Genomic DNA, 26,282 nt, shown 5'->3' on the forward strand with positions numbered 1-26,282 from the left:
GGAACCCCACCAATTTCCCACGTCAAAGTCATTTCCCTGGTGTTAAGAAGATTTTAAGTTTAAAAAAAAATGGAATGAAAAAATCTTCGTTTATTTGACAGATTTGTTTACTATTGCTTTATAAGTTCAGATTTCGACACACAATGATGAAGAAAAAACGTTAAAAATATGATTATTTGAAGTAACTTTAACTTAAATGAGTGGGTTAACAGAAAATTAAATAGCAGCCATTTTTTTATCAAATAGTTTTATATTCAACAATATGTTCAAGTTCCAGCTTATTGGATGTGAAGATTTGCTGCTTTTGCTTTACTAAATTGTGAGTACAATGAGTACTTTTACTTACAATTGAGTACTTCTACAATGTGGTATTAGTACTTTTACTCAGGTAAAGAATCTGAATATTTTTTTCCACCACTGCTCCGGGAGATGGTATTGGGTGTCTTTCCAATAAGGCCTGCGTTGTTTAACATTGATTATATATTTTTCCCCTCATACAGAGGTTTTGCAGTTTTTGAGTGGTTTGCTGGTTAGTTTTACTCTAGGTGATTGTTTTCGTGTATACTCTTATACTAAATACTATTCCTATAATATCCCCATACTGCAGTGTGCCTGCCCATACACGCTTTGGTTATGTTTACAATGATAAATATCGTGTGTATTTGATTAATATTAAATAACTAAATATGGGGTTTCTTCATACAATCAATAACCACAAGTGGGTGAAACACGCAAAGCCCTCATCTGTTTTGAGTTGCCGGCACGCGGCAGAGAAAGGGTTAAGAGTCACATGGTAGCGGGTGGTATTATCAGCCCTGGGCTGTAAAAAAAAAAAAAGTGTATGTGGAGAAAAAAAATCTTTAGGAGAACAAAGAAATCAGAGTCTATTTAAAGAGAAGTAGCCCCGGATTCTGCAGCCGTGTGACTCCCGGCTTTGCGCACCGCTCCTAGCTGCGCCAAATCCAGCCTGCCTGTGCACCAGCACGGCTCCTGACGGCGGTGAGGATGCGGACTTCTCTGGCGGTGTGTTGCTGCGTCTTTGCGCTGCAATGCCTGCAGAGCACACTTTGTCTTCCAGTGCGGGGATCCAGCAGGTACAAAGCACCGGTGAGTTTGATGACGCTCGTTTTTATTTTTTTTGTTTTTTTTAACTTCTTGCAAAGCCGAAAAAATAAAGTAAAAGTAGTGTCCTTTGTTTATGTTCGGGTGCATGATGATTGCATTGGTTTTGTTTAACGTCTTGCAAGCATGGGATTTGATTTATTCTTGTGCATGTTTAAAGGAATCTGCAGTGTTGGGTTTCTCCATTCTTTCTCCCGCTACAAGGGTCTCCCCCACCCCCTAAACACACACAACGTGCACATACACAAGTTTCAACTGTTTTCCTTTGCAAACTTTGGAGTGGAATTAATATTGTTTTCCTGCAGAAAAATGTACATTATTGTAGTAAGAATTACTTTTAGTTCTAAGAAGGTATTTTCTAAAGCAAAATGTGCTCCTAACCATGCTCACAGGCGCGCTGGATACACGCTATTTCCCCTGAATCATCAGGACCGTCGGTGCTTATGTTGTAATTACGAAAATGTCTAGTTTTACGCACGCATTGGAGCTGACCTGTCACTGTAATTAGCCCGGAAGCTGCACTTACTTGATAAAAAAGACTATCATTACTCTTTAATTTTTGTCTGCTCAGCATTAAGCATTCAGGACTTTGCAGCCACAACCTGACGTGCTCCCCTTTCCATGCAGCATGACAGCAGAGTGTTTTGGTTTTGCTTCAGTGCACCCAGCTCAGATTTCTGGCTTGGGGAGAGAGAAAGAGAGTTTGCTGAGTTCCCTCCTCTGCAGGGCAGGAAGCTGTAATAACAGGTCTTAGAGGCATTTTGTCAACAACACCATAAAAGACAGCATATGGACCCGTCACGACGATATCAGTGGCACGCGTTACACAAATAGTGACATCCATGTGTTTCAGTGGCTTTGTTGACTTCTCCGACATATTTACTTGCCCCAACATCGAGTTAGTTTGTTGTGCGCAACAGAGGCAAAGTGTTCTCCTTGAGCTCCTACTGTAGCAGGAACGTACAAAGGGGAGGTTTTTGAGACATTCTCAAAGTTTGTCTTTGGACCGATTGTCACTGCCAAAGCGTCACTACAGTGCAAGGTGCAGTCACTAAACTTTAAAGATGTGTAGTAGAGATCAAAAAGAAATCTGTAAGGGAAAATGGATGAGGTCCAAACACTTAATGCCCCCACTTTACGCCCCTGGTCTGATTTGTCAACACAACACTTTACAGAAGTGTAGTTCAGTCAATTCAAGATGTTTGAAGTTGTTTGTGTTCCGAGAAAAAAACCCCAGAAGTAAGAGTGGATATGTGATCCTATTGCTAAATGTTCGCTAGTATTCCAAGTATGTTTCATTCATGTTATGGCCTTCAGCACACCTGACCACACGTTGCTCTTTATGTAATATGTTTCTTTAAAATATGTCCTATGTTGTACATCTGGATACCTTACTCTCTTCTCCTGTATCGTATGATTACTTACTGAAGCAAACATGTAACCCATATTTACAGAGTAGGCTGGTTTAGAATGCATGCTTTTTCCACAGGAATGTCTTGTTTACAGGTACACAGAAAAATAAGTGATTTATCAAAACAGAAGGACGGCTCAGATAAGCAGTTATAGAGAAGAATGTAGTGGTTACTTGGAATACTTATTGAGAAGGGTGCAAGTGTTGATTTTTTAGGGAGGTTTGCAAGTTGTTTTGAGAGACTGATGTAAATACATACTGAAGCATCAACAAATCTCACAGGGAAAGCTGTTTAGAGCACAGTTGCAAAGGGGACTGTGATTTGCTTACACATGCTTTCCAGTCAGACGAATCACACAAAAGTCAATTATATAAGATATATAATAAGATATGCAGCAGCGAGTGTTGCACTTCCCTAACGTTGAACAAACAAATTCTGGACTGAAATCTATTCAACTCTGCACACACCAGAATGTGGAACGGTCAAATTCTGCTGCTTGACCCCGCAAATAGGTGTAGAAGCTTGGTTAGCTAGGGCTTAACTGCTCTAGCTAGTGAGCTAACTGCTCTGATGAGCTAACTGCTGTAGCCATGGAGCTAACTGCTAACGAGTAAGCTAGGTTTGAAAACTGCTAACAAGAGGATAAGAGTCATGCCATGAACAAGGTGATTGAAAGAGGCTAATGACTCCTACCTTTCTGTGAAGCACTTTATACTCAGGTGAAAGAAAGGTTATATTGAAGTGGGTGGTACAACATAGCTAATAGGGCATTGCCATGTAAGAAAAGGCAATTGTTAATTTGAATTATGTTGAGTGTAAGGTTGGGTATCCTACACACAACAAAATGTTGACACTATTACCCGTACCAGGAATTTGAAACTTTTTCAGGTACCGTACTATCTCTGTATTAAGAGATATCATCTGTCCTGGCATCCTCCAGCCTGTCACTCTGTCGCCAGGGCATAATGTGTGTTAGTTAGTGCTGACTCCATTTTGGTTGGTCCCGACTTCAGTGCCAAAGCCTTGCATGTCCACACTGAAAAAACTGAAATGTCATTTATTATTATTTAGCTAAATGTATCATGTCAACACATTTCACAAAGCTGTATTAGGTTAGTTGAAAGCGATAATATTAAGTTGAACCTAATATTTTTGTATTAAATCTCAATATTATGATTTCAACTAACTTAATACAGTTATGTGAAATCTGCTGACATAATTCATTTAATTAAAGTCAATGCTTCAGTTTTTCCAGTGCAGCACACTTTAACCTACCCTCTATAGGGGGGCTTACACGTGCAGAGCGACCTCCATTGACCCTGGTAATTATGACTGATGCAAATAAGAAAGTCAGGTGAGGTACCACAAAGAGTGATAAGCACAAACAAACACTGGACTTTCCCCCAGGAGACTGTTGTTCATGTCCAGTGTTAAACCAAAAGTCAATAGGAACTCAGTTTAACTTTTTCTTGTAGATAACCTATTTAACCTAAGTAAGTTAAGAAACGTAAAGATACTTGCTTTAACCCACACCTTGAGCTTTTCCTAAATATATCCAAGCGGCTAAAATTATATAAATAGTCAGAAAATTAACCTAAAGTAAAACTGCCGCTGAGGCACCAGTTAGCGAATCTTACGCAGGGCATTCCAAGTCCAGACAAGAATCTCCGTTTGTGCATTTATTTCCATGATTCACGTGAAAGGGGCGGGGTCAGCAACATTTGACCGATCACAAACCCGAAGAAGCACACTTACAGCAGAGCATCATACTTCATGAATGAAAAGTAAACTATCATGTTAGACAAATAAGTTAAACTTTAAACATACATGAAATAAACACTGGATCCAGGATCAAACAAATAAACTTCCAACTATTTTTAATGCGTAAAGGTTTATAATATCACTGCCCCCCCAAAACCTATGATGACAAAACAGACAAAACAAAAGACAAAGCGTGTGCTTCTTTTGCTCCATGAAATAGCTTAGTTAATTTGGATAATAGTTCAAATAGAGAAAAAAGCAAAGGAATTGAGTTAGCATCAGAATTTTTAAATGTTAAACATTTGAGAAATAAGCATAGGGACGTGTAAAACTTCCATATAAGAACATTTAATGTGAAATATGTGTTCTGTACTGATACTGGCATAACTATCAGTTAGTGTGCTTCCTTTGTGTTGATCCATTGGTATCCACTCTATGCTTTTGCATACTTGAAATACTTTTCGAGAGTTTAATCCACGGTAATCAGAAGCCAGGCAATTGTGGTGTTATGACATGTCTTTGTCGACAGTGTGATTATCAGTCGAGCTGAAAACCCGCTTTCTACACGTGAAAGATGACTCTACTCGCAACACATTATCAGAACTGTGTTGCACCTGTGATGACAACTTTGTTATGTCTGCTGGTCATCTCACTGGAAAGTCTAATCTGTAGTTTTGTCCATTTGTTCCGCAGTTGTTGACAAAAGAGTGAGTGAATACACAGGCCCGGACAGGCCTCAGTGTCTGTGGCATTCAGGGCAGCGGGATTCACAAAGTGCCTGTTTCTCCCCGGATTGAAGAGGAGGAGCTAACAGTCAACTGTTTTTGTCAATAAACCCTGAGCCCCTTGGTTCTCTGTTCTGTTTGGCGATTTCTTCAAGCCAAGCGATTGGTCTGAAAACCGTGAGAGCAAAGGTGACATCAGAGCATTCCCATCGAGTAGATCTAGGTCACAGCTGCGCCAGGCTGTGAGTGGCGGATGAGACACAACAGGGGGGGATGCAGTTAAGAGGCACATGCACCCCTTCAGCATAAAGTTAATCAGATGCTTTTGTTAGCTTAAAGAAGGAGCCCCAAGCCTCATTCTGTATCCTTCACTAACAAGGTGAGAGGATGGGGTGTATTCACAGTTCAGGTGACTCTGCTGGCATGATGGCGTTGGTACTTGAATTTATTAAGTGCACATCACTAAGTTTCTAGAAGATCATAAAGAGCCTGAGTTTGCACTGATTAATTCACAGAACATATCTTGATTCAAACAAAGATGGAAACTCTAGTGGTTTCCAAAGATATGCTTACAATAAAATTGTTCAATTTGAAAGCACCATTTTGTTGCACTTCAAGAGAAAAATTAAGCGGCGTGGTAATATCTTGGTCAATATATATTTCCAAAAAGCTCAATGTAAAAAAATGTCTTTAACTCCACATGGTGAGTTAAAGCATATCCAGCTAGCTAGCACCATGCGACAGAATGATAAATGTTAAAATAGTTCCAGTCTACGGACAGTTAAGCTAGCGAGCCTAATAAACATGTAGAGATAAGCTCCGAAGGCGAGAAGAGGTGTTTGAATGATGCTGCCTTGTAGCACAAGCGAGTTCAAGGGTAGGTGGATTCCCTGACTACGACGTCACGATTACCAGCCAATCAGCATTGGCATAATGAGATTGATGCTTCTGAGGGATACGTGGGGAGGAGCATCCTACAGTGAGACACCTCACTCTACATGCTACTCTGAGGACCGGGGTTACCTTAAGTTCTTTGGGTATTTGTGCATAACTTAAGGTATTAGATCAATCAAAATGTTGAATGTATGTTGAAAATTCAGAGGATCACTAAAGTCAGTAGGATTAATGTACACAATTTCAGGACAATCGATCAAGTAGTGCCAGACTGAGAGAATTTCTGCCCAAAAGATATTTGATTATAAAATATCATCGATAGACTTCAACTTTTATCAGGTGTTGCTTTAAATGTGTCTTGAAGTTGTGGCTTAGATAAAACTGTGTTTTTTTTAAATAACCCAAAACTTGCTTGAAAGTGTTTTAACTTCAGTCAAAAACCTTTACTTAACAGTGTGTGTCATTAATAATCACAAACAACAGTTAAATCATCAGTTATTTATCCTGCAGACAGATAACCAGAAGATCTGCTAGTCTGAGGTTTAAGCAGATAAGGCGCCAGAAAAGATGAAGGTTTAAGCTGAAGCCTAGATGGCTTATATCATCTTCCACTGCCTGGTGTTCCAGATTTTGAAATGATATATTGGATTAGGAGAGTAAGAAGGAAGATTACAAGGAATTTGTTGATGTTGAAACTCATACATCCCCTTCCTATCTGGTATTATAAATCCTGTCATTGTAAGCAATCCTGTGTCCGTGTTTTTTCAATGAGAGCACACCATTCAAATTGAAAACTTATCTGTCTCTCACTTATGACTTAGTTCCTATCATACGGATTCACTGGGTTTAGACGGACATCAGTTTGATTAAGAAGCTTCCTATCTACCACTTGTGTTTTTCTGCAACAACACAGAGTCTTGTAAGAAACAATGGCAGAGTCCCCTGTAGCTTCTTTGAAACAATCAATAAGCCAAAAATCTATCAAATGTAAATGCACCAATAGATATTTTTTCCCAATCTCATCATTCAGTTCATGTTCTGGAGAAATGTTCAATTACCTTTTTTTCAATTTCCTTTTTGGTCCCACTTTCCCCCAACCTTTCTTCTTTTTCTTTTTTTACTCGTACTGCAGTTAAAGATTGCATACTGCAGCAAAATTCAAAACACATGTTGTGTGAATGCAATGAATTCTGCCATATGTTGCAAATGCTGGTGTACAATTTGTTCTCTGTAATTGTTGTACATACTTTTGAAGGCACAGTGTTTTGGGAAGCAGATGTGATATTAGATGGTGGAGCAAAGTACGACTAATCTCTGCTTAACACATTTTAAGCGACCTGAATGTCAAACAAATGACTTGATTATGAAGGAAAAAAAACACACAGACAATTCCCAAACTGGACTGTGACCTCTCATCACAAGGAAGCCCCAGCCTAAAGCATCAACAGTAATTGCAAGTATAATTACTGAAGAGGTAAATCAAGCGTGCAGAATGCTCATTTTCTCGTAGACTTCTGTAGAATCTGACTTCTTTTTGCAACTAGTGGAAGTGACATACAATGGTGGCAAAGTCCAACAAATCTCTGAATAAGACTTAATTAGGGGACCAAAAAGTAACAAAGTACTTGATCGTGAACACTGTGAAAAGGTTATAGACAAAAACCACGGACAGTACCAACACCGGAAAACACTATGGCAACAACATGCCAGTCACTGGGTAGCCCCGTGTATACATACTTTATTAACAGCCAGTGCAACTATAAACTTGTCATGAAAATGTTTACTGAGCTGATAAATCAAGTAAGAAGCATGGTCATTTTCTCATAGCATTCTACATAATCTGACTTTTTTATGCAACATGTGGAGTTGGTTCCTGCCAGATATTAGGAAGAAGGCAGATTTCAGGCACTTCCGTATTGCCTCTACTATTCAGGCTCGGCGGATACCAACATTTTGGTTCTCCATATCTCAAAAGGAAATATGTTGAAACCCATCTGACTATTTTCGGAGAAGTTTGGGGCAAAAGGCCCAATTTGTCCCATCAATATCTTCTTACTCTAGGGGTTTAAAATAGCTTAAAGCTTCATAATAAGGGTTTGTTTTTTAACAGGTGATCCCATGTCTGTGACTCAGTCGCTGAGAAAGAAGTGTGGTGTCCATGCCAGCTCGTCTTTGTGTGATTTAAGATCAGACAATGAAAATCCTGCAAGGAGACTTTGTGACTACTCTACAGAATTACCCTCAGGACAATTAGTGTGTCACTTTTTGCTGAGAGTGAAAAATGCCAGTGATGAGACATGAATTTCAGAGAGCCTGAAGGCCTCATGAAGGCGTTTTCATTCTGGTAACATATAAAGATGTTTGTGATGAGGGTGGCGGAGGAGGTGGAAGCTAGAGGGGGCCGTCCATTACAAGTTTAGACATATCTGGCTTCTGGTTACAGTGATGACAAAATGTGTGAGCCACGGTGCAGGGGATCTGACAGTGGTATTCGGCGGGAATCATGTCTGTACAAGTTGCATACGAGCAGCGTCTCCAGTCTTAAGGCAAACCCACCACCACCACCTCAACCGGGTCACTGTGCTCAAGTTTGACACAACCGAGACGCAACCTGTAAGGAGTCAGAAAGAAGTCAGGACATTTTTTACTGCTGGTTCCTCAAAGAAACCTTTGACCGAGTCAGACTAGAAGAAGGCTTTAACCATGCTGTGTCTTTTCTTGGAGAGAAAGACCCTTAATTTGTCATAGAAGCAAAGGTAGAAAGCACTTTAAGTGGATGTACATTAATGTTGCAATATTGGCCCGACAATAAGACTTCAGCCCGTGTAGCAGCTGCCATCTGCAGTGCTCTTACCCAATTTTGGACCAATTAAAGCAATTGTTATCCTCATTTGTCACTTAGACACTCAAATATGGGAAAATACTGTTTGGTCGTGATGGAAAAATGCAGTTAACAGTTAACTATTGGGCACAGTACAGTAAGGAATTTCCCGCACGCTTTCTATCTCCCCTTCACTATGATTTAATTTTTTGGGGGCTTTTTGCCTTTAATTGGATAGGACAGTGGAGATTGACAGGAAAGTGGGAGAGAGAGTCGGGGTGGGATCCGGAAAGGACCACGGGTCGGGAATCGAACCTGGGTCGCCGGCGTACAGTGCAGGTGCCCCAGCCAGTTGCGCCACGGCCGGGGCCACCCCTTTCCTATTATTAAGAGTACATTTTGTGTTTATTACATTGTTTTTCCCTACTTTTTCTTCTCCGATCTCTAATCCAATTTTTTTTACTGTTTATAGAGTTATATATAGAGCTAATATTATTATTTTTAAATGTATACTTCTCTTACTTATTTATAGGGTAAACATAATGTTAGGGATTTTATAATGTTTTTATATTTGATCATTAATATTTTTAACAATTGCAATAAAGAAAACAAACAAGTATTGCCGGTGTATCCAAATCCTTATAAATCAAATTGGTGTTTAGTAAGTGAACTAGTTAGCTAAACGGTTACATACATGTTTTTTGAATTTAACATACATTGTATATCCTCAAATTCGCAAGAGAACAAAAAAGGGATCAATCCACCGCTTATAGTAGTCCCGAAGGAGTGCATGCCCTCCTCTTTGTTTAAAAAGAAAAGCAGTGTCCAGTTGTTGTCAAATAACTTTTTTATATAAATTAAACTATATTTTGGAGATCTCCTTTTAAAATGTAATGTCATCAACGGTATAGAAGCAATTGTGGAAAGTCTAAAAGACTAACAAAGTGGTTTTATGTTGGGATTCCGTTTTAAGTTAATGTCACATTCATTACAGCAAATTACAAAATTACTCTTATGAGATGAAACATGACAAAACTTTTCTTTTCTTAAAATCGTTTGTCAGCAAATGAGCTCAGATACATGAAAGAAGGAACAATTGGGAATAAACAATGTAGTGTATGAACAAGCTGCAAAATAAGACAAGATGCAAACTATTCTGGCGCCAATGCACTTCTTTGAGTTTGACCTTGAACTTTGACGTGAAAGCTGTTTAAAAAAAGGCCCATTTAGGGTTTAGCTCGCCTGTGGGGTCAGATAGGTCAAACAACCCATTTGACACACAGGCAGGGGGGGGGGGGGGGGGCGGTTGAGTCCTTTAACCACACATTTTTCTCCTCTACCTCTTTGAAATGTCAGAGGCGACTATCCGTTCACCCACCACTTAGCATTAGCCAATTTTTTTACGACCCTGAAAGCTGACACTCCCTTTACCTCTCTGATTGGGTCAGGCAGCGGACAGCTTCAGTCTAAACTGTCTCGTTCAGGGACAGAGGTCGGCTTGTAACAAGGTGATTGACAGTTCAAATCCTAGGTCCTCCCCAAAAACAATGAATAACAAACAGCATACCAACATACTTGATGATTTTTTAATCATAAATGCAATCGGCAGAAGTAAAAATGTAACGCTAGGCTATAAACAAACAACATCCCGGTTGCATGGCTGTACATCACCACTGCTGAGCTCAGGGCGATCTTGTGTCGGTGTGATGACATTTAGTGCTAGTTACTTGATATCAACCACGTTTTTTTAAGAAACATGGAAGCTTCGGACATTCACAGGCGGAACGTGAACATCTCTTTAGCTTGTTTTAACTACAAACAAGGACATTTTGGAGAAAAAAATGTCAAATTAAAATATTTAAAAATATAAAAAGTAAAAATAAACTACAGCTTGAATGGAACCAAGGGAGTTCAGTTTATTTTCAGTGCAGAACTTAGACCAAACATCTTATGACAGCAATCTGCATGTATCTTTGTTTTCTTTCTGATCACTTAAATCCAGATTCCTTAGAACAGCACTGGGGGCATGAACTCAGGGACCTCAATAGAACCAACAGGCCTGTATAGGCTCACCTACAGTATATAGAGCCTATAACCCCCCAGGGTAAATATGTGTACTTAGGCTTTCAGCAATTCCATGTCTACAGCCTTTAGATTGATACATGTCAAACCTGTTTTAGGGTTTTCTTGTTTATCTGTGTATTTTGTTATCAGGATGGCAGATAACAGGCCTCTTAGATCAGATTTCAGAAAAAATAAGCAGCCATGTGAACAAGCAGCCATTTTTCTGGGGCCCATTCATTACAAAACTAACAAGCCATTTAAGAAAACCGTAGGAATCCCCCCTGATGCGGGTAAGTGCTTTGTGCAACAAAACAAGCAGCTTACATCTCTTTTAAACAAAGTTAAACACAGGGGGTGGGTGTGTGGGTGAGGAGGGGGTCTGTGATCCAGACCCATCAGTCACTGTGTGTTTCTGCAGTCTGGAGCACATTCCATGAATCCTGCTGGGTTTTGTTCCCCTTCACCTACAACAACGACACAGTTTGAGCCATGCAGAGCTGAGCCAGCCTCTTTCAAACACAACAGAAAAAAATGATGACAATGACAATTATTATTCTATATTTGATGTGCTATTGTGAACTGGGGTTGTGTTTTTGTAAGGTTGATTTCAAGTTATTTGGTTTTAAGTCTGAAAAGGTGAAAGGTCTCTATTGTTAAATTTCGTCCTAGTGCCTGTTTTTGATTACACGGACTTAACTGAAATAACTATTAAAATTGAGGTCACATTCATTTTTAGGTACTCTTTTATTTGATGGTTTGTATGTTGGGGCAAATGTTTCACGGGTTGGCGTCTTAAGTAAACTCTAGGAAATGTATATAATTAGTCATAATATAGGACATGTATGGGTTTGATACACAACTATTTTGATTATTTCATCTATTAATAATAATAGTAATGTAGATATTGAAATAAGCTATACTTACCCAGTACTTTTCAAAAAAGTTATGAAGTGCTTTCCATGGTTAAACCTGGAACATTTCAGGATGGCAAAACAATTAGTTCATTATCAGCATTGAACAAAATCAAAGAAAAAAAAATCTAAAGTAGTCTAACTAAATTAAGAATAATTATCAAAGTACAACAAAATACAAATCCATCTATTAAAGTTGAAATATGTTGAATTTCTAATTAAATGCAGTACTATATAAGAACATAGTATTAACCTTCAACCACTTAATCTAATTAATTAATCTGGTATCATAGACATCTTTTTCCAAAGTCACTCTTAAGTGCTATAAGAGAACCAACTAGTTGGTACTGCAATTTTTGGAGAAAAATATCAATAACAGCAAAAATCCCTGCATGATTATGAAAGAAAGAACTTAATTGAATCTGAAGAAAAAAAGTTTAATTTCCACAAGATAAATTGAAAGCGTCTTCCCAACAGGTTGTTCTGAATGGCAGAGGATAGGAAATGCACCTCATTGCGTTATAGGAGGAGAACACGCAGCAGTGATGTAGCACTGCAGCGTGCTACAGAGGAGGTGCTCCTCTGCAATTTGCGCCAGTGGAAATGAGCAGAGCCATTTCCTCATGATTGCGGGAGTGGTGGGGGGTGATCATAATCTCTCAGAAGAATACATGGCTCGGTGTCCTGGTTTTCAGTGTGTTACTCCAGAGTCTAAAATGAAGCTGATTCCTCTTCACCTCCTCGTATAAGTTCTTCTTTTCCCTTATTATTTTTCTTTACTTCATCATAAATGTTCTATTTGTAATTTCCCCTTCAACATTTTTTTTGATAACTGAACCTTTTATCTTTTTATGTTTGTACATTTTAATACTGTGACATTTTTAAGGTTAATTCAATTCATTTCAAGTTTAACTGTTATGCATTTTGATGGGAGAGTCCAACATTGAGTAGGCTAGTGATGCATGTGTCACCTATAACTGAAGCTCCTGTTTCAGAATATATTCTGATTCATGTGGAACCTGACAGTTATGAAGCTCATTGGTACCTCTTTTGACAAAACTGAACCTTATTTTACCATCAGCAACCATGTCTCTTTTGTTGCATTGTTGTCAACATTTCTCCCTTATTCACATTTTCTTTTTCCTTTGTATCTTCCCTTGAAAGAAAAAATATTGTTTAACTTATTTCTATAGCCTAGAATACGGCGTCTGTTTTGTCAAGTTGGTGAATATGTTTCTTCGTTTGCATATGTTTTGGCACATTTGAGTTATTTATTTGCATCGCTTTTGAAAGTGCAGCGCATTTCTTGTGATGGAAATGTCCAGCGCCGTTGTAGCACGTTTGCCCCTGTTGGCCACCGTACAGGAGTACACTACAGTAAGAGCCATTTTGGCGTGGTATATTCATGGTACATTTTTAGGTTTGGTGAGACAGTTACAAATCCTTTGAATTTAACCTAAATGAATTGGATAATCATGAGTTATAATCATACTGTTTAGTTTGTTGATGGACTGCGCAGGGTTTATATTTGTTATTGTTTCGGAAAAGCAGACTTTAGTGCGCAAGTCTATGAGTATAATGACACATCACCAGTCTGACAAATTATAAATCTACAAGGTAGTTGAAATATATTGACCGTACGTGTCCACCTGCCTGATGGTATTTGTACTTGTGTTCATTTATTTCTATGCAGTTTAGAGTGTTGTAAATCGGTAGTGGACTGCCAACGGATCTATGGAATATAAAGTGAATAAAACCCTCAAGACGCATACCTGTTACTATGGTTTCCATTGAAGGTATTTGGACATTTTAAACACAAGGGAACACTCAATTTTGCCTCGTAGGCTTAGTGGCCTTGGAACTTTGTATTTTGCATAACACGCACAAAAGACAAATAAGTTACGCACAGTTACATATTTTACATGTATTTACGTGTCTTCTTTTGACCACCATTGTTCTTACAGGTGTCTGAGAAGTTCCCGGACCTGAAGAAGAGGGGGAAGCTTTCTCACTCTCAGGATTTTGTAAAGGAGACAAGTTTGCAGACCAACACCTCTAACACTTGGAGCCGACCCCGCTGTGGCGTACCGGACTACCCCACCCAGAAGGAGGTGCATTATCGGGGGCGACAGAGACGCTTCGTCCTGTATGGAGGACGTTTGGAGAAGACAGACCTCACCTACAGGTACATACCAGGCTTCGATCCATAATACCGAAATTGTAGAAAGCATAGGAGATTTGACTCTGGCAAGGCCAAATCTTATAAAGATGAAAAAGGTGCCCTGTGATTCAGATCCACTCCAAAGTGTATAGGGTTCTTCTTTGGCCCCAGCTTTCCCTGTTCAGCAAGTTTTATTAAAATCGGGTCAGTGTTTTTTTCTTAATCCTTTTAACAGTCAAGCAGACCAACCAGCAAACCTAACCAAAACCTTACCTTCTTTGCAGAGATAATGAGAAAATATTTTCATGTAAAATAAAGGAGTTCATTTTATATCTAATACATTTTAGACATAGTATGTCAAACAGTGCTGCACAGGCGCATTGTTGTATAAACTGCTGTCATATTTCAATCACCGCAGGAACATTTTTCATTAGTCAACCACTCTTTTCAAGATTGAAATTCTATTATCAAACTAAAACTTTCAGACAGAAAAAAACCCACAGATGAGAAGAACATAAAGCTCTCAGAATAAAAGACGATTGAAGATTACAGTCCTTGATTTATGCGTTTATAATATAACTGTGATTAGTTTGGAAGCTGGAGTGTTCTTTGGAAGTAAGTGTGTGGACTTTAAAGCTCAGCTCAAATCACAGATGTGTGTTTTATGTTCCCTCTATAGAGTTTTTTTCAGAGAAAAAACTGTAAAAGTCACTTTTCACTACCTGGTAAAGAGGAGACAGTCAAAGGAAGCTGGTGAACATAGGGGGAGCATTTAGAAACTAAAGACAATGATATTAGGAGGAGTTGGTGAAGACCAAAACCAAGCTAAAAGAGAGGGGACATCAGACATAGATTAGTGGAAACAAATATGACAAAATAATGTTACTCTTCATTATTGGGGTTTCCCCTTTTCTGCAGTGTGTTATTAAGGTTTGTTTTGCAACAGAGGGTGAAAAGAGGTGCTGCAGCAGGCAGTATGAGAGAAATAAACAGCTTTTTGAACATTAAAGCATGGAGACACGTCACAGTAGAGTACACTAAATACAAATATCAACCTGAAAATGAGCAGACTTTGACGGTCTGTAGCCCGGGCCCTGTTTAACCACTTCACTTTCTCAGGTGTCACTTTGATACAAATATCAACCTGAAAATGTGCAGAATATGTCGTCTTTAACTACTGGATGTGCAATTAGAAGCATTTTGCTTACAAATAAACCATATCTAATGTGAATTGTCAATAAGAACATTTTTCTGCTGCCCCACTATGGCAAAAAAAAGAAAGGATATTGCTGGTTTTTATGGGATAGCACGTCATTAAGCGGTACGATGACTCCAATTCAGGCAGTTTCGAGACACACTGACTGATAAACTCAAGAAAGACATGCAACACGGGAGGGCTTAAAGTTCTCTATATAGTAATGTAGAAAAATTAAGTCTTAAAATTCTGACAAACGGGTGACGCTTTGCTTTCATCTAAGGACTTGGCACCACCGCGCGTCTGGCAGTGCTCTGCTGGCGGCTGCCTCTCTGTCTGTGTCTCCTGGGCTCCCTTTCATTGTAGCCATTCTTTAACGCAACAGTATATTAGCACAGAGTGAGAGAGCAGTGGGGGGGGCAGCACCGGCCGCAAACTAATACGATTCTGCTGGATCAGAACAATAAAGCGCTATCAGTGACACCTGACAAAGTGAAGTGGTTAACCAGGGCCCAGGCTAGAGACCGTCAAGGTCAAACTATACTTCTACACGACCTTACAGGGCCACCATTGATTCTTTGCCCTTCTAAATGACTAAAGGATGAGTGGGAAAATGTGTTTTTTTAAAGGGGTCCTATTCTGCTCATTTTCAGCTTCATATTTGTATTTTGTGCCTCTACTGTTACATGTCACCATGCTTTAATGTTCAAAAGCTCTTTATTGTTCTCATACTGCCTGTGCTGCAGCACCTCCTTTCACCCTCTGTCTGAAACCAGAGCCCAGTCTGCTCTGATTGGTTTGCTGGCCGGCTCTGTTGTGATTGGTCAACCGCTTAGAGATGTGTCGGGTATGTCCCGCCCCAGCCAATAGAAGCGTGAGTGTTACATAGTGATGCCATTATGTTACGGAAGTAAACAAAGTAGTCCAATTTGATCTTACTCCTGCAAACACACAAAGCAAAACAGTGTTAAACTTAAATCAAACAGAGAATGTATCTAATAACAAATACCTTGTGTTTGTGAAAGCCTGATATACATATCTTCTTTCACTGTTGTGAAGGCTTGCATGATCAGGATAAAAAAAAAGTTACCTTATTCCCTTCAGTCACATAAAAAAAGGGTGACATCATTGTTGATTACATTTGTTTATAAGTAACTGTAACAGAGTACATTTTTAAAGTAACCCAACACTGATTGTAAAAAAGTATTCAAAGCACAGTGAGTTTTTCAGTGTGTCTTCATTTTTTTACTCAACCCACATTTATCGTCCAGCTGCAAGAAATACAAAATCCCCAAATGTGTAGCTCTGCCACTGAACATAATCCCTAACAGTGCGCTACTTCCTCTTGGCATTTCACAAAACTACAGTGACAAGCTCGTCTGCATTATCATTAAAAAAAAACTAGTGTAATTCCCCTTTCAAGTCTCAGCAATGTAGGTCATATTTACAAAATATTTCCTCTTTAATTTTAGGATTATAAAAAGTGATTAGCTCAATATTTGCTCTGAGCAAAGTTCATGTGCAAATGGCAGTCCCTCTGAGCGAATATAAGCATCTTTGCTTGAGTCTTGTTGCACACTTTAGAATTATGATCAAACGTTTTCTATGTCAGTGTTATTAATACTTTTGGTATCAAATTTAAGTGTGCGATTTAAACAAAAACATGTAAGGAAATGTAACTCTTCCTGTCGCCTTAGAGTATATACTTTATGAATAACAGTGACCGTGGATGACATGCACGTCAGTTTTACTTTTATTGCTAGTGATTCTTCTAAATTAAGACCACATTTCCCATAAACCCTGCTGCTTCCTGTCCCTTTTGACCCTCCGTGCATGATGAAAAGCAAGAACGGATTGCCAGCCAGAAAAAAATATTGTCGGTATGTTCTGCAGTTGTGACAAAAATGACGCAGCAAATTTTAACTTTATAATTTTACACCAATGAAATCTGTGCATGCAGACCCCTGAAGAGATTAGCATATAATGAGGTGATCTGGAAACCTTTAATAAACAAGAAAACGATAGTATCCAGAATCAATCAAGTTAAAGGAATAGATCAAATGTTTGGTTAATACAGCTAGTTTATTCTTTGAGTGAGAGAGCTTTATTCATGTAATGACTGATTACTGTATATCTGGAGTCCTAACACGTTAGTCTAACTTAGCATAATGAGTGGAAATGGTAAACAGCTAGCCTGGCCCTTTTCCAAAGATTAAAATCTGCACCTCGAACTCTTTTTAATCAACTTGTTGTATCTCGTTTTGTTTAATCTCTGCTTTTTTTTAAGAGTCAGCTCTTCAGTTTTAGCATCATTGTGCCAAAATATCAATCTGTGTTTGCAAGTGGCAATTTGCAACCCGTGCTATAGCTGGAAGCGCTACAGGCACGTCCTGACAGCTTTGTAATTCACCCACAGACCGTGGTTCTCCATCCCTCACACACATACCAGAAAGTTTTACAAAGCATGAAACTTGTTTCTATTGATGTATCAGACTGCACAGTTGTTAGTTGCAAGAGTAGCTTGATAATTTGGGGTAAATGCTTATTTGTCGGCTACATTAGCTTAGCAAAAGAAATGGTGCCAAACAACTAGACTGGCTCCGTCCAGCGGTTACAAAATGTGCTTACTGGCCCTTTAAAGGGATAGTCCGGCGAAAATTGACCCCAGGGTCTTTTTCTGCATGAAAACCGATCAAGTAAGCCCTCCAGAGAGTTTTTTTTGTTCATCATGCAGTATTGAGCTTGCCCTGAAAAACCGGGAGCAACGCTAATAGCCAAAAGGGCTTACAGTGCATTCGATCGGGGCAGTGCGCAGATTGCTCGAAATAGCACCAAACCTCTGCACTAGCATGACTAGGGTCCCTACACATAAAACGGAGCACCAAGAACGTAGTTTGCAAACCCGAAGTTTATTAAAAACAATTGTTTTACAAGACTCCCCAACTGCCCCCCATTCCAGCTCCTCTCCAAGAAAAGTCCGCACAAGTCGATTATCAAATGCACTGGAGTTCAGTTCAAGGAGGAATGTTTTGGAATGTCTAATTCCATGGAAATTCATATCTAGTGAGTGTTGACACGGAAATGAAAGGAGTTGCCTGTAACTTACATGCAACTCCTTTCATTGGAATTATACATTCCTAGACATTCCTCCTTGAACTGAACTCCGGTGCATTCGATAATCGACTTGTGCCGACTTTTCTAGGAGAGGAGCTGGAATGGGGGGCAGTTGGTGAGTCTTGTAAAACAGTTCCTTTTAATAAACTTCGGGTTTGCAAACTACGTTGTTGGTGCTCCGTTTTATGTGTAGGGACCCTAGTCATGCTACTGCAGAGGTTTGGTGCTATTTCGAGCAATGTTAGTGGTTAAAAAAATGCCGTTTTGGAAGTGTTCTGCGCACTGCCCCGATCGAATGCACTGTAAGCCATTTTGGCTAGTAGCGTTGCTATCGGTTTTTCAGGGCAAGCTCAATACTGCATGATGAATGAAAAAAACTCTCTGGAGGGCTTACTTGATCAGTTTTCATGCAGAAAAAGACCCTGGGGTCAATTTTCGCCCGACTATCCCTTTGAAAGGTCACTACAGACAGTAAGTGAGAATAAACAATTCTTGGGACCCATTCTTTTTTATTTTCAGTGAGCCATTTAAGTCTGATGTACATTACTTTCTCTCCTGTGTGTATTTTTATTCAGCAATAATGTATTCATTTAATAATATATGATATACATTTTTAATTCATATTTTTTAATCAGTGAAACATGAATATTTTCTTTTTTCAGGTAAAATGCCGGTGTCTTTTTTTTATCTTTATGCATCACTCTGCTTCCGTACCGTAGCTGTCTACTAAAGTGTTTGTTTCTTGCCTTCAAAAAGATAATTACAGAAATCCACAAATAGATGCACTGTAATGTTTTTTATAAATCTTTACACTGTCTGTGCATGGAATAAAAATTGTGACACTTTTTATATAATTTCTCCAAAAGTGTGAAACAAGCAATTACTCTCAAAATTCATCTAATTACCAACAGATTTGTTTGGTTTTTAATTCATTATTCCAAAGTGAAACCATTTCTCATTTTACTGCAGGAGTGATATTTTTATTTGAGGTGCAAATAAACCTGTTGGTTGAATAGGCTCCCCGTCCCACAACGCAATAGGCTCCCCGTCCCACAACGCATCCACTTCAAAATCATTCTCCTCACCCATAAAGCCCTCCATCACCAGGCCCCCTCCTACCTCACAGACCTGCTCCAGCACCACACTCCTTTCCTCAGCCTCCGCTCGTCAGACGCAAATCTCCTCTCACTTCCTCCCAGGACCAAACTCCGGACCTGGGGGGACAGAGCCTTTTCTGTTGCTGCCCCCTCCCTCTGGAACTCACTCCCCAAAAACATCCATGACTGCCCCGACCTCCCAATGTTTAAATCCCAGATCAAAACTCACCTTTTCAAAACTGCTTTTAAACTGTAAATGAATATTGTGTTTTAAAAGTGTGTTGTTTTAATTGTGCTTTTATGAATTGTGTCTCTGTAAAGTGTCTTTGCGTTTTTAGAAAAGCGCTATATAAATAAAATGTATTATTATTATTATTAATAATAATAAGGATGTTTTTATTATTTTTCTTATTGATCAAACTGGGTGGTTTTACCTAAAAGGAAATGGAGCCTGGGGGTGTCAGTAACAGCACACCTCCCCCGCTGATGAGACAGATATGAGATTAGAGGGAGGCACGCAAGGCTGGTGGTCCCTCTCTGCTTCTCTAATATACAGTATATCCTCTGTGTGTGTGTGTGTGTGTGTGTGTGTGTGTGTGTGTGTGTGTGTGTGTGTGTGTGTGTGTGTGTGTGTGTGTGTGTGTGTGTGTGTGTGTGTGTGTGTGTGTGTGTGTGTGTGTGTGTGTGTGTGTGTGACACCTGAACTGATCTCCCACAGGATAGTTCGGTTTCCCTGGCAGATAGGCGAGGAGAAGGTTCGACGTGTCTTTCAGGAAGCTCTGAAAATCTGGAGTGATGTCACCCCACTCACCTTCACAGAGATCCACAGTGGGAAGGCCGATATCCGGATCGACTTCACAAGGTGGGAGACTGGGATGTGGGGAAAAATAGCATCTTTTAGAAGTGATAATAAAGGAAAAGTAAAACATGCTATACAGTATGTATAAATAAGAAAGACAGATATAATTGCTCTGAAAAGAAATTATAAAAATGGAAATATCTCAATTGGGTGCATTAGTATTCAATTTGAACCATGCTGTCATATTTCCCTCAGATACCTGTATTCATTTTTGTGATCCTTTTTGATCATCACTTCTGTGTATATATTTGCAGTCCTTATCACATTCCAATCAGCCTCTACTGTAATTTGTGTCTACTGATAATTATCGAAAGTTTTGCACTTTAGGGTTGCAACACTCGTACATTTTCACAATTAATCCTCCATCACAGTTAGCCACATGCTTTTTCAAGGTTTTCCCTTACCTGTAGTGTGATATGTAGGTTTTTGAGCATGTAAATGGTCTACAAAGGCTAAATTCCCTCCAGAGGGAGTTTCTTTCCCACACACACCCCCCCCCCCTTACCTGAAACGCCTCCATTGGACTCCTTTTTTTTACTTCCATAGCATAATGACATCACTATGTAACACTCGCACTTCTATTGGCTAGTGCTCCAACACATTGTACGTGTTAGGCTAAGGGGTGGAACATCTCTGAGTCAGCCAGCTAACCAATCAGAGCTGACTGGGAAAAATAGATACATTTCTGAACATAGCATGGAAACATGTCACAGTAGAGGCACACACTATAAATATGAGCATAATATGGCCCCTCTAACTTACGCAAATACACTAATGTCAGGTTTTTTCAATATCTTTCTAAGCAAATAAATAAGGCATGATAGCCGTTAACCTTAACATCTGTATACTGATGCAACCCTTCTAGTGTTCTTCCTCTGTCTGTGTTCCCATGGCATAGTTCTTCGGCTTTGGGGGTGCTGTAATCTCCCTCAAGGAGGGGCAGCTTGGGCGCTTTGTTGGCCGTTTTGTTGAGCCAGTGTTTTACGTAGGACATCTAGTAATCTTTTAGGAACGTAGAAGTCTTTTGTACTTATTTCCATGTTGTCATTTTTGCAGTTTAGGATCCATTTTTAGTCTGATTAGATAATGTTGTTTATACACTCTGAAGGTTATAACTCTGGACTGCGTAGAGAATCTTGGAATGGCTAGGAACGCTAAATCAATCTGGCCTGCAGCAATGCTCATTCGGCTCAGTAATTCAATTTTACCTTCGTTCTTCCAGGGTTTCCTGACACGTCTCCATTGCAGAGTTTCCACAACTACGGGTTGGCCTGAACTAACGTAATACGTTGAAAACAAAAGCATTAAAATAATGCAGACATAAGCCATATTAGGCTGCAAATACCAATTCACGTGTTTTGATTCTTTCAAGAATTCTCTGTGAAACATCTCCTCAAAAGCAATTATTATTACTTACTTAAATAAAATCAAAAGCTAAAAACTGTAAAATGTGGGCATTGGCTGAAAATATCCAGAATTCTGTGAGCGTGCAGGAATTCTAGTAAGCAATAATACATGGTATCTCGTTCTACCAAACTAGTCTTAAAAATCAGATTTTTGACATTTAATTGAATACGACAAATCTTACGATTATGATTATTGATGCTGACACCTTTCATAATTCATGTGGATTAGATATTTTGATTTAAAACATATTGTTGATAACCAGGTCTTTCAATTTTTTAGTTAGCCTTGTTGGATTCGTGGTTACATTGGTTTATTAACTTTCTAGTTACTTTGAACCATTGATCATCATACCACATCAAAACGAAAAAAAGACGAGATTTTATCGCTCTGTTAATCATTTTATTTAGATCTTTCACAAGAGGACGAAGCCCGAAAGATGGGAATGAAAAAAAAAACATAAGGACAGATTACAGTCGTGTTTGCCAATCGTGGCAATTAACATGTCCTTTTGTAATTTGGTTGCAGGCAGGCTCCTGTATTTTTACTTTGAATATGATTTAGAGGCATAGTGTTGCTGTCACAGCTGTCTTGTGACAGTGCAAGATAGATCCAATATAGGATTTGCTATTAGGTGCATCATGAATTGAAAACACCTAAATTATCTTACCATAAAAATGCAGGAAGGAATAACGATATAAATTAATACTAATAACTATTAGACTGAACTTTCCAAAAGGCTGTGAGAGACTAACACACGGAAAAAAAACCCGGCGCAGACACCTCTTACTTTCTGGAAAGACAGCGCTTCATTTCTATTTCAAGCGTATTGATTTTAATCAAAGCTATTGGTTTATTTTACACTCAGTGTTTTATTATTATATCTACTTTGTTTATTTGAGTAATTTTTCTCCATCGGTTAAAATGGATCGAAAAACTCAGCCCAAAATCGCCGGCTTCTTCATGCGACGTAGATGTATACAATAACTATAAATGTAAACTATGATCCAAAAAGTTGTGTGGGAGAGAACTAAAACACACTATAGGAAAGGGAAAACCCCCTGAAGCATGAGAGAGCCTCTTTAACTTACCGCAAATTACGATAAGACTTTCTTTTTATTTCACCAACTGATTGGAAGTCAAACCATAAAGACTTGGATTTATTTTTACACTCCAGTTTATTTTAATTAATTAAATTATATATTTAAGTATTTAGTTATATTTTTATAACCATGCCGGTTAAAAATACTACAATAATAATTAGTCAAATTAATAAAATCTTTGAATTTTTTTTAATCAAAAATTACGTCTGTAAAGTTTCACTTGATGTAAACTTTAAACCTTCAGAGTGCCTCTTGTGCTCATCAGAGCGTTTAATTTACGGACCTGCAGGTACTGGCATGGAGACAACCTTCCCTTCGATGGCCCGGGTGGGATTCTTGCTCACGCCTTTTTCCCCAAAACCCACCGACAAGGCGACATTCACTTCGACTACGACGAGTCCTGGACCCTCGGAAACCACATGGGTGAGGGTTTATCTGACAGAATTAAGAAGAAGAAAAAAAGATTAGCCTTTTAGTTTAACTCTCATTTCTTTCTTTTTTGACTTTTTTAATGCTTCAAGTAGAACAGAAATAATTAATACAATTCATTGTACAATGTGTTTACTGTGTCGACTTTTTTGAACAATTATGTGTACCCATACAAGGAATTTGACTTGGTTTAGAAAAGAAGTATGAGAAAATGAGTAAACAAATAACTGATACCTTACTTATACCAGTTATATTACTATTTAAAAAGTATTATATAACAATAGAAACACTGAAATGAAATGACCATTACAATGCAATTCAAGAAATGTAAAACGGGTGAAATTAGACGTTCATGAATGCCCAATGAAATGAGGATACCATTTAAAATAGAAAAAGAACATACTTTGGACACTACAATTTTTATCTTGCTGGTCTTCAAGATAAGACATCACAAGATTCATTGCTCAGATTTGAGTATTTACCAAGTCCATGTAGCTGACTAAATGTAAAAAATATCTTTAAACCCAGCAATGATTTTAGTTCCTACCTTTCTAGGATGAAAAATATCACAAGCTGAGTTCACGTGGGTGCAACTATGAAAAGTCAATTATATGTGACACATCTGTAACAAGGTGTTATCAGGTCATGGAGAGGAAGAAGGGAAATGAGTCAGCAGTAACGGACTTCTGAATGACTCTTAGTTGGCACTTTATCATCTCAGATAGCAAAATCTGCCACAGCATCAATTCAAAGAAAAGTATTTCCAGACACAATTTGAACCATCTGTGGTTTTGCATCCTCTAAGTCTTCTCCAACATCCCCCCCTCTCTCCCTCGTAGGCACAGACCTTCTCCAGGTCGCCGCCCATGAGTTCGGGCACGTCCTTGGCCTGCAGCACTCTCGCGAGCCTGGGGCCATCATGTCCGCATACTACTCCTTCTCCTACCCTTTGAGACTAAGCGAGGATGACAAGCGTGGCATCCAGTACCTATACGGCGCTCTACCGCAAGTTCTGCCCTCTCCGCCACCCCCGCCTCCACCTCAATCCAACCCCGAGACCAACGAGATCGTCACTAATGTGAGTGGAGCTGGTACATTAATACGGCCAGATCAAAACAGCTCAAAATAACGATAATAATGTTCTTATTGTCAACTAATACCATGAAAAGACCTAAACCAACAATGTGTTAGTAGGTCTTTCTGACTTCCTGTATGTGGCTCTCAGTTCCAATCCCATTGGTTCCTACTGAAAACATTCATCTTTTCAAACAGCTCCCACAGATGTAGTTTCATTTCAATAAAGAAAAGAACAAAAGGCTCACTTATTTCCTTAAACTGTTTGTGACTTTAGTTTTTATCGAAGTGTACTAAATCAGGAAGTAATAGTGCTTTTGAAGGGGACTATTTTCAGTGGCGGATTAATCCACATTGAGGATCAACCTTAACAAAAGCATAAGCTTGATTGATGGTGTCTTGTCAGTTTTTTTTTGTTGAGCAGCTTTTATCAATGCCGACAATCTCTTTTGATCGAGTTGAGCTCACTTCTAAATTCATCGGCTCTTACAAACACTAAAATTCTTTATGAAAATACTTCAAGAAATTCCAATGGACAAATTAGGTGCCGTGCTCTACTGAATGTGGCATTTACTTAAAACAAAACCAACCAATCAACGTCTGGGACCAATCACACTAGTTCTTACGAAAGACATGAATCTTTAAAATAAATAAAAGCTACTCAATCAGGGGTAAATATTGTTTTTGTTGGGGACTATATTCAGCGGCGGATTCATCCCCATTTGGTGCAGTATATGTGGCTCACTGATGTGGTTTTTAATAGTTTTTGGAACACAATGGAGCTATATGACACAGGAAAGAATAATATGGTGAATAATTGGGTATTTTTTATGGGCTTTGTTGTCAAGAAGAGAAATATAGAATACAGCACCAGCCTTATCCCTTTATCCCAAAGTGGTTTCTGTGGTCATAACACTTCACCACATCATACAAGGGGGTATTTTTTCAACCAACAGTGATAAATAAGGGTCAAGAGTCATTTAGTCATTTAGTCTCAGGCCAAAAGATTTCTTTTAAGTTGTTATTTTGGGACCCTTTCTGACAATAAAACGGCTCCTTAATACTTCATACTGCTGCAATAAAAAACCCTCTTGTGGGAAACTTTACGGTTATGTCTCATTTCCAGCCTGACGCCTGCCAGACAGACTTTGATGCCGTGTCTATGATCCGAGGGGAGCTGTTCTTCTTTAAGTCAGGCTACGTGTGGCGGATCAGGGATGGGCATCTGGAGAGCGGTTACCCAGCGCTGGCGTCCCGTCACTGGAGGGGGATTCCCAACAACATCGACGCAGCCTTTGAAGACAAGTCAGGGAATATTTGGTTCTTTCAAGGTGGGCAGCGACAACGTTTTCAGCTCGGCTGTTGTGTGGTTAGGGGTTTCATGTGAGGGCAGGAATCACCAAGTATCATGCACCCATAGGCAAGTTCAAACAGGTGTTAAATGGTAATTAACACAGAGCCGTAGAGTGGTTGTAATTCAGTTTGTGTGTATTTCCATTAGATGTGGTTATGGTAAGAGGTGAATAATGTTTCTTTCAAACTGATGTCAGTTACGTTCCTCACTGTGAGGACCAAAACATCATTTGAAGTCAGATTACTAGTGATGGGAATTAAGACCTTTTGTGATCTCTTGAGTTCATTCCTAAGAGCCCTAATTGCTCTTTTTTCTTTAAGTCATATTATTTGCCAGACCTCTGAATCATTTCCACCTTCTATTAACATCTTCCAGGGGTAAAGTCTTGAGTTGTCAGGGTAAACTATAGACTCTCCGATTGAGATTGTGGCTAAAAAGATCTGGAAATAAATGGCTTCCATTGTTCAACATCTCTCTCTCGGGGCAGGTGAGAATTACTGGGTGTTCGATGCCGAGATGCAGATCCGAGGGCCGGAGTCCATCAGGAGTTTGGGTCTGTCGGTGTCTGGGATCCAGGCGGCGCTGCGATGGGGCCACGACTCAAGCTACAACACCTATTTCTTCAAGTCAGGCAGCTACTGGAAGTTCAGCCCCCGAGAGAACAGGGTGGAGTCCGTCTACCCACGCAGCATGCAGGACTGGAGCGGCATCCCCGACGACGTGGACGCCACTTTCAGGGATATCTACGGTACGGTCCAAAGACAAAAACTAACCAAGTGAAA

At 39.3% G+C, this 26,282-nt stretch overlaps 1 protein-coding gene across 1 annotated transcript in view; it reads left to right on the forward strand.

The window, feature by feature from the left end:
* Positions 1–871: 871 nt before the first annotated feature.
* mmp11a (matrix metallopeptidase 11a) overlaps positions 872–26,282 on the forward strand; it is a 35,275-nt gene continuing 9,864 nt past the window's right edge. Inside the window, 7 exon segments of the mRNA XM_063897447.1 lie at positions 872–1,107; positions 13,675–13,895; positions 19,996–20,139; positions 22,933–23,066; positions 23,912–24,150; positions 25,273–25,477; positions 25,988–26,248. Of these exon segments, the coding sequence (XP_063753517.1) occupies positions 1,006–1,107; positions 13,675–13,895; positions 19,996–20,139; positions 22,933–23,066; positions 23,912–24,150; positions 25,273–25,477; positions 25,988–26,248 (1,306 nt within the window). The 5' untranslated portion in view covers positions 872–1,005.

The sequence above is a fragment of the Eleginops maclovinus genome, chromosome 12, assembly GCF_036324505.1.
Source record: "Eleginops maclovinus isolate JMC-PN-2008 ecotype Puerto Natales chromosome 12, JC_Emac_rtc_rv5, whole genome shotgun sequence".
Classification (NCBI taxonomy): domain Eukaryota; kingdom Metazoa; phylum Chordata; class Actinopteri; order Perciformes; family Eleginopidae; genus Eleginops; species Eleginops maclovinus.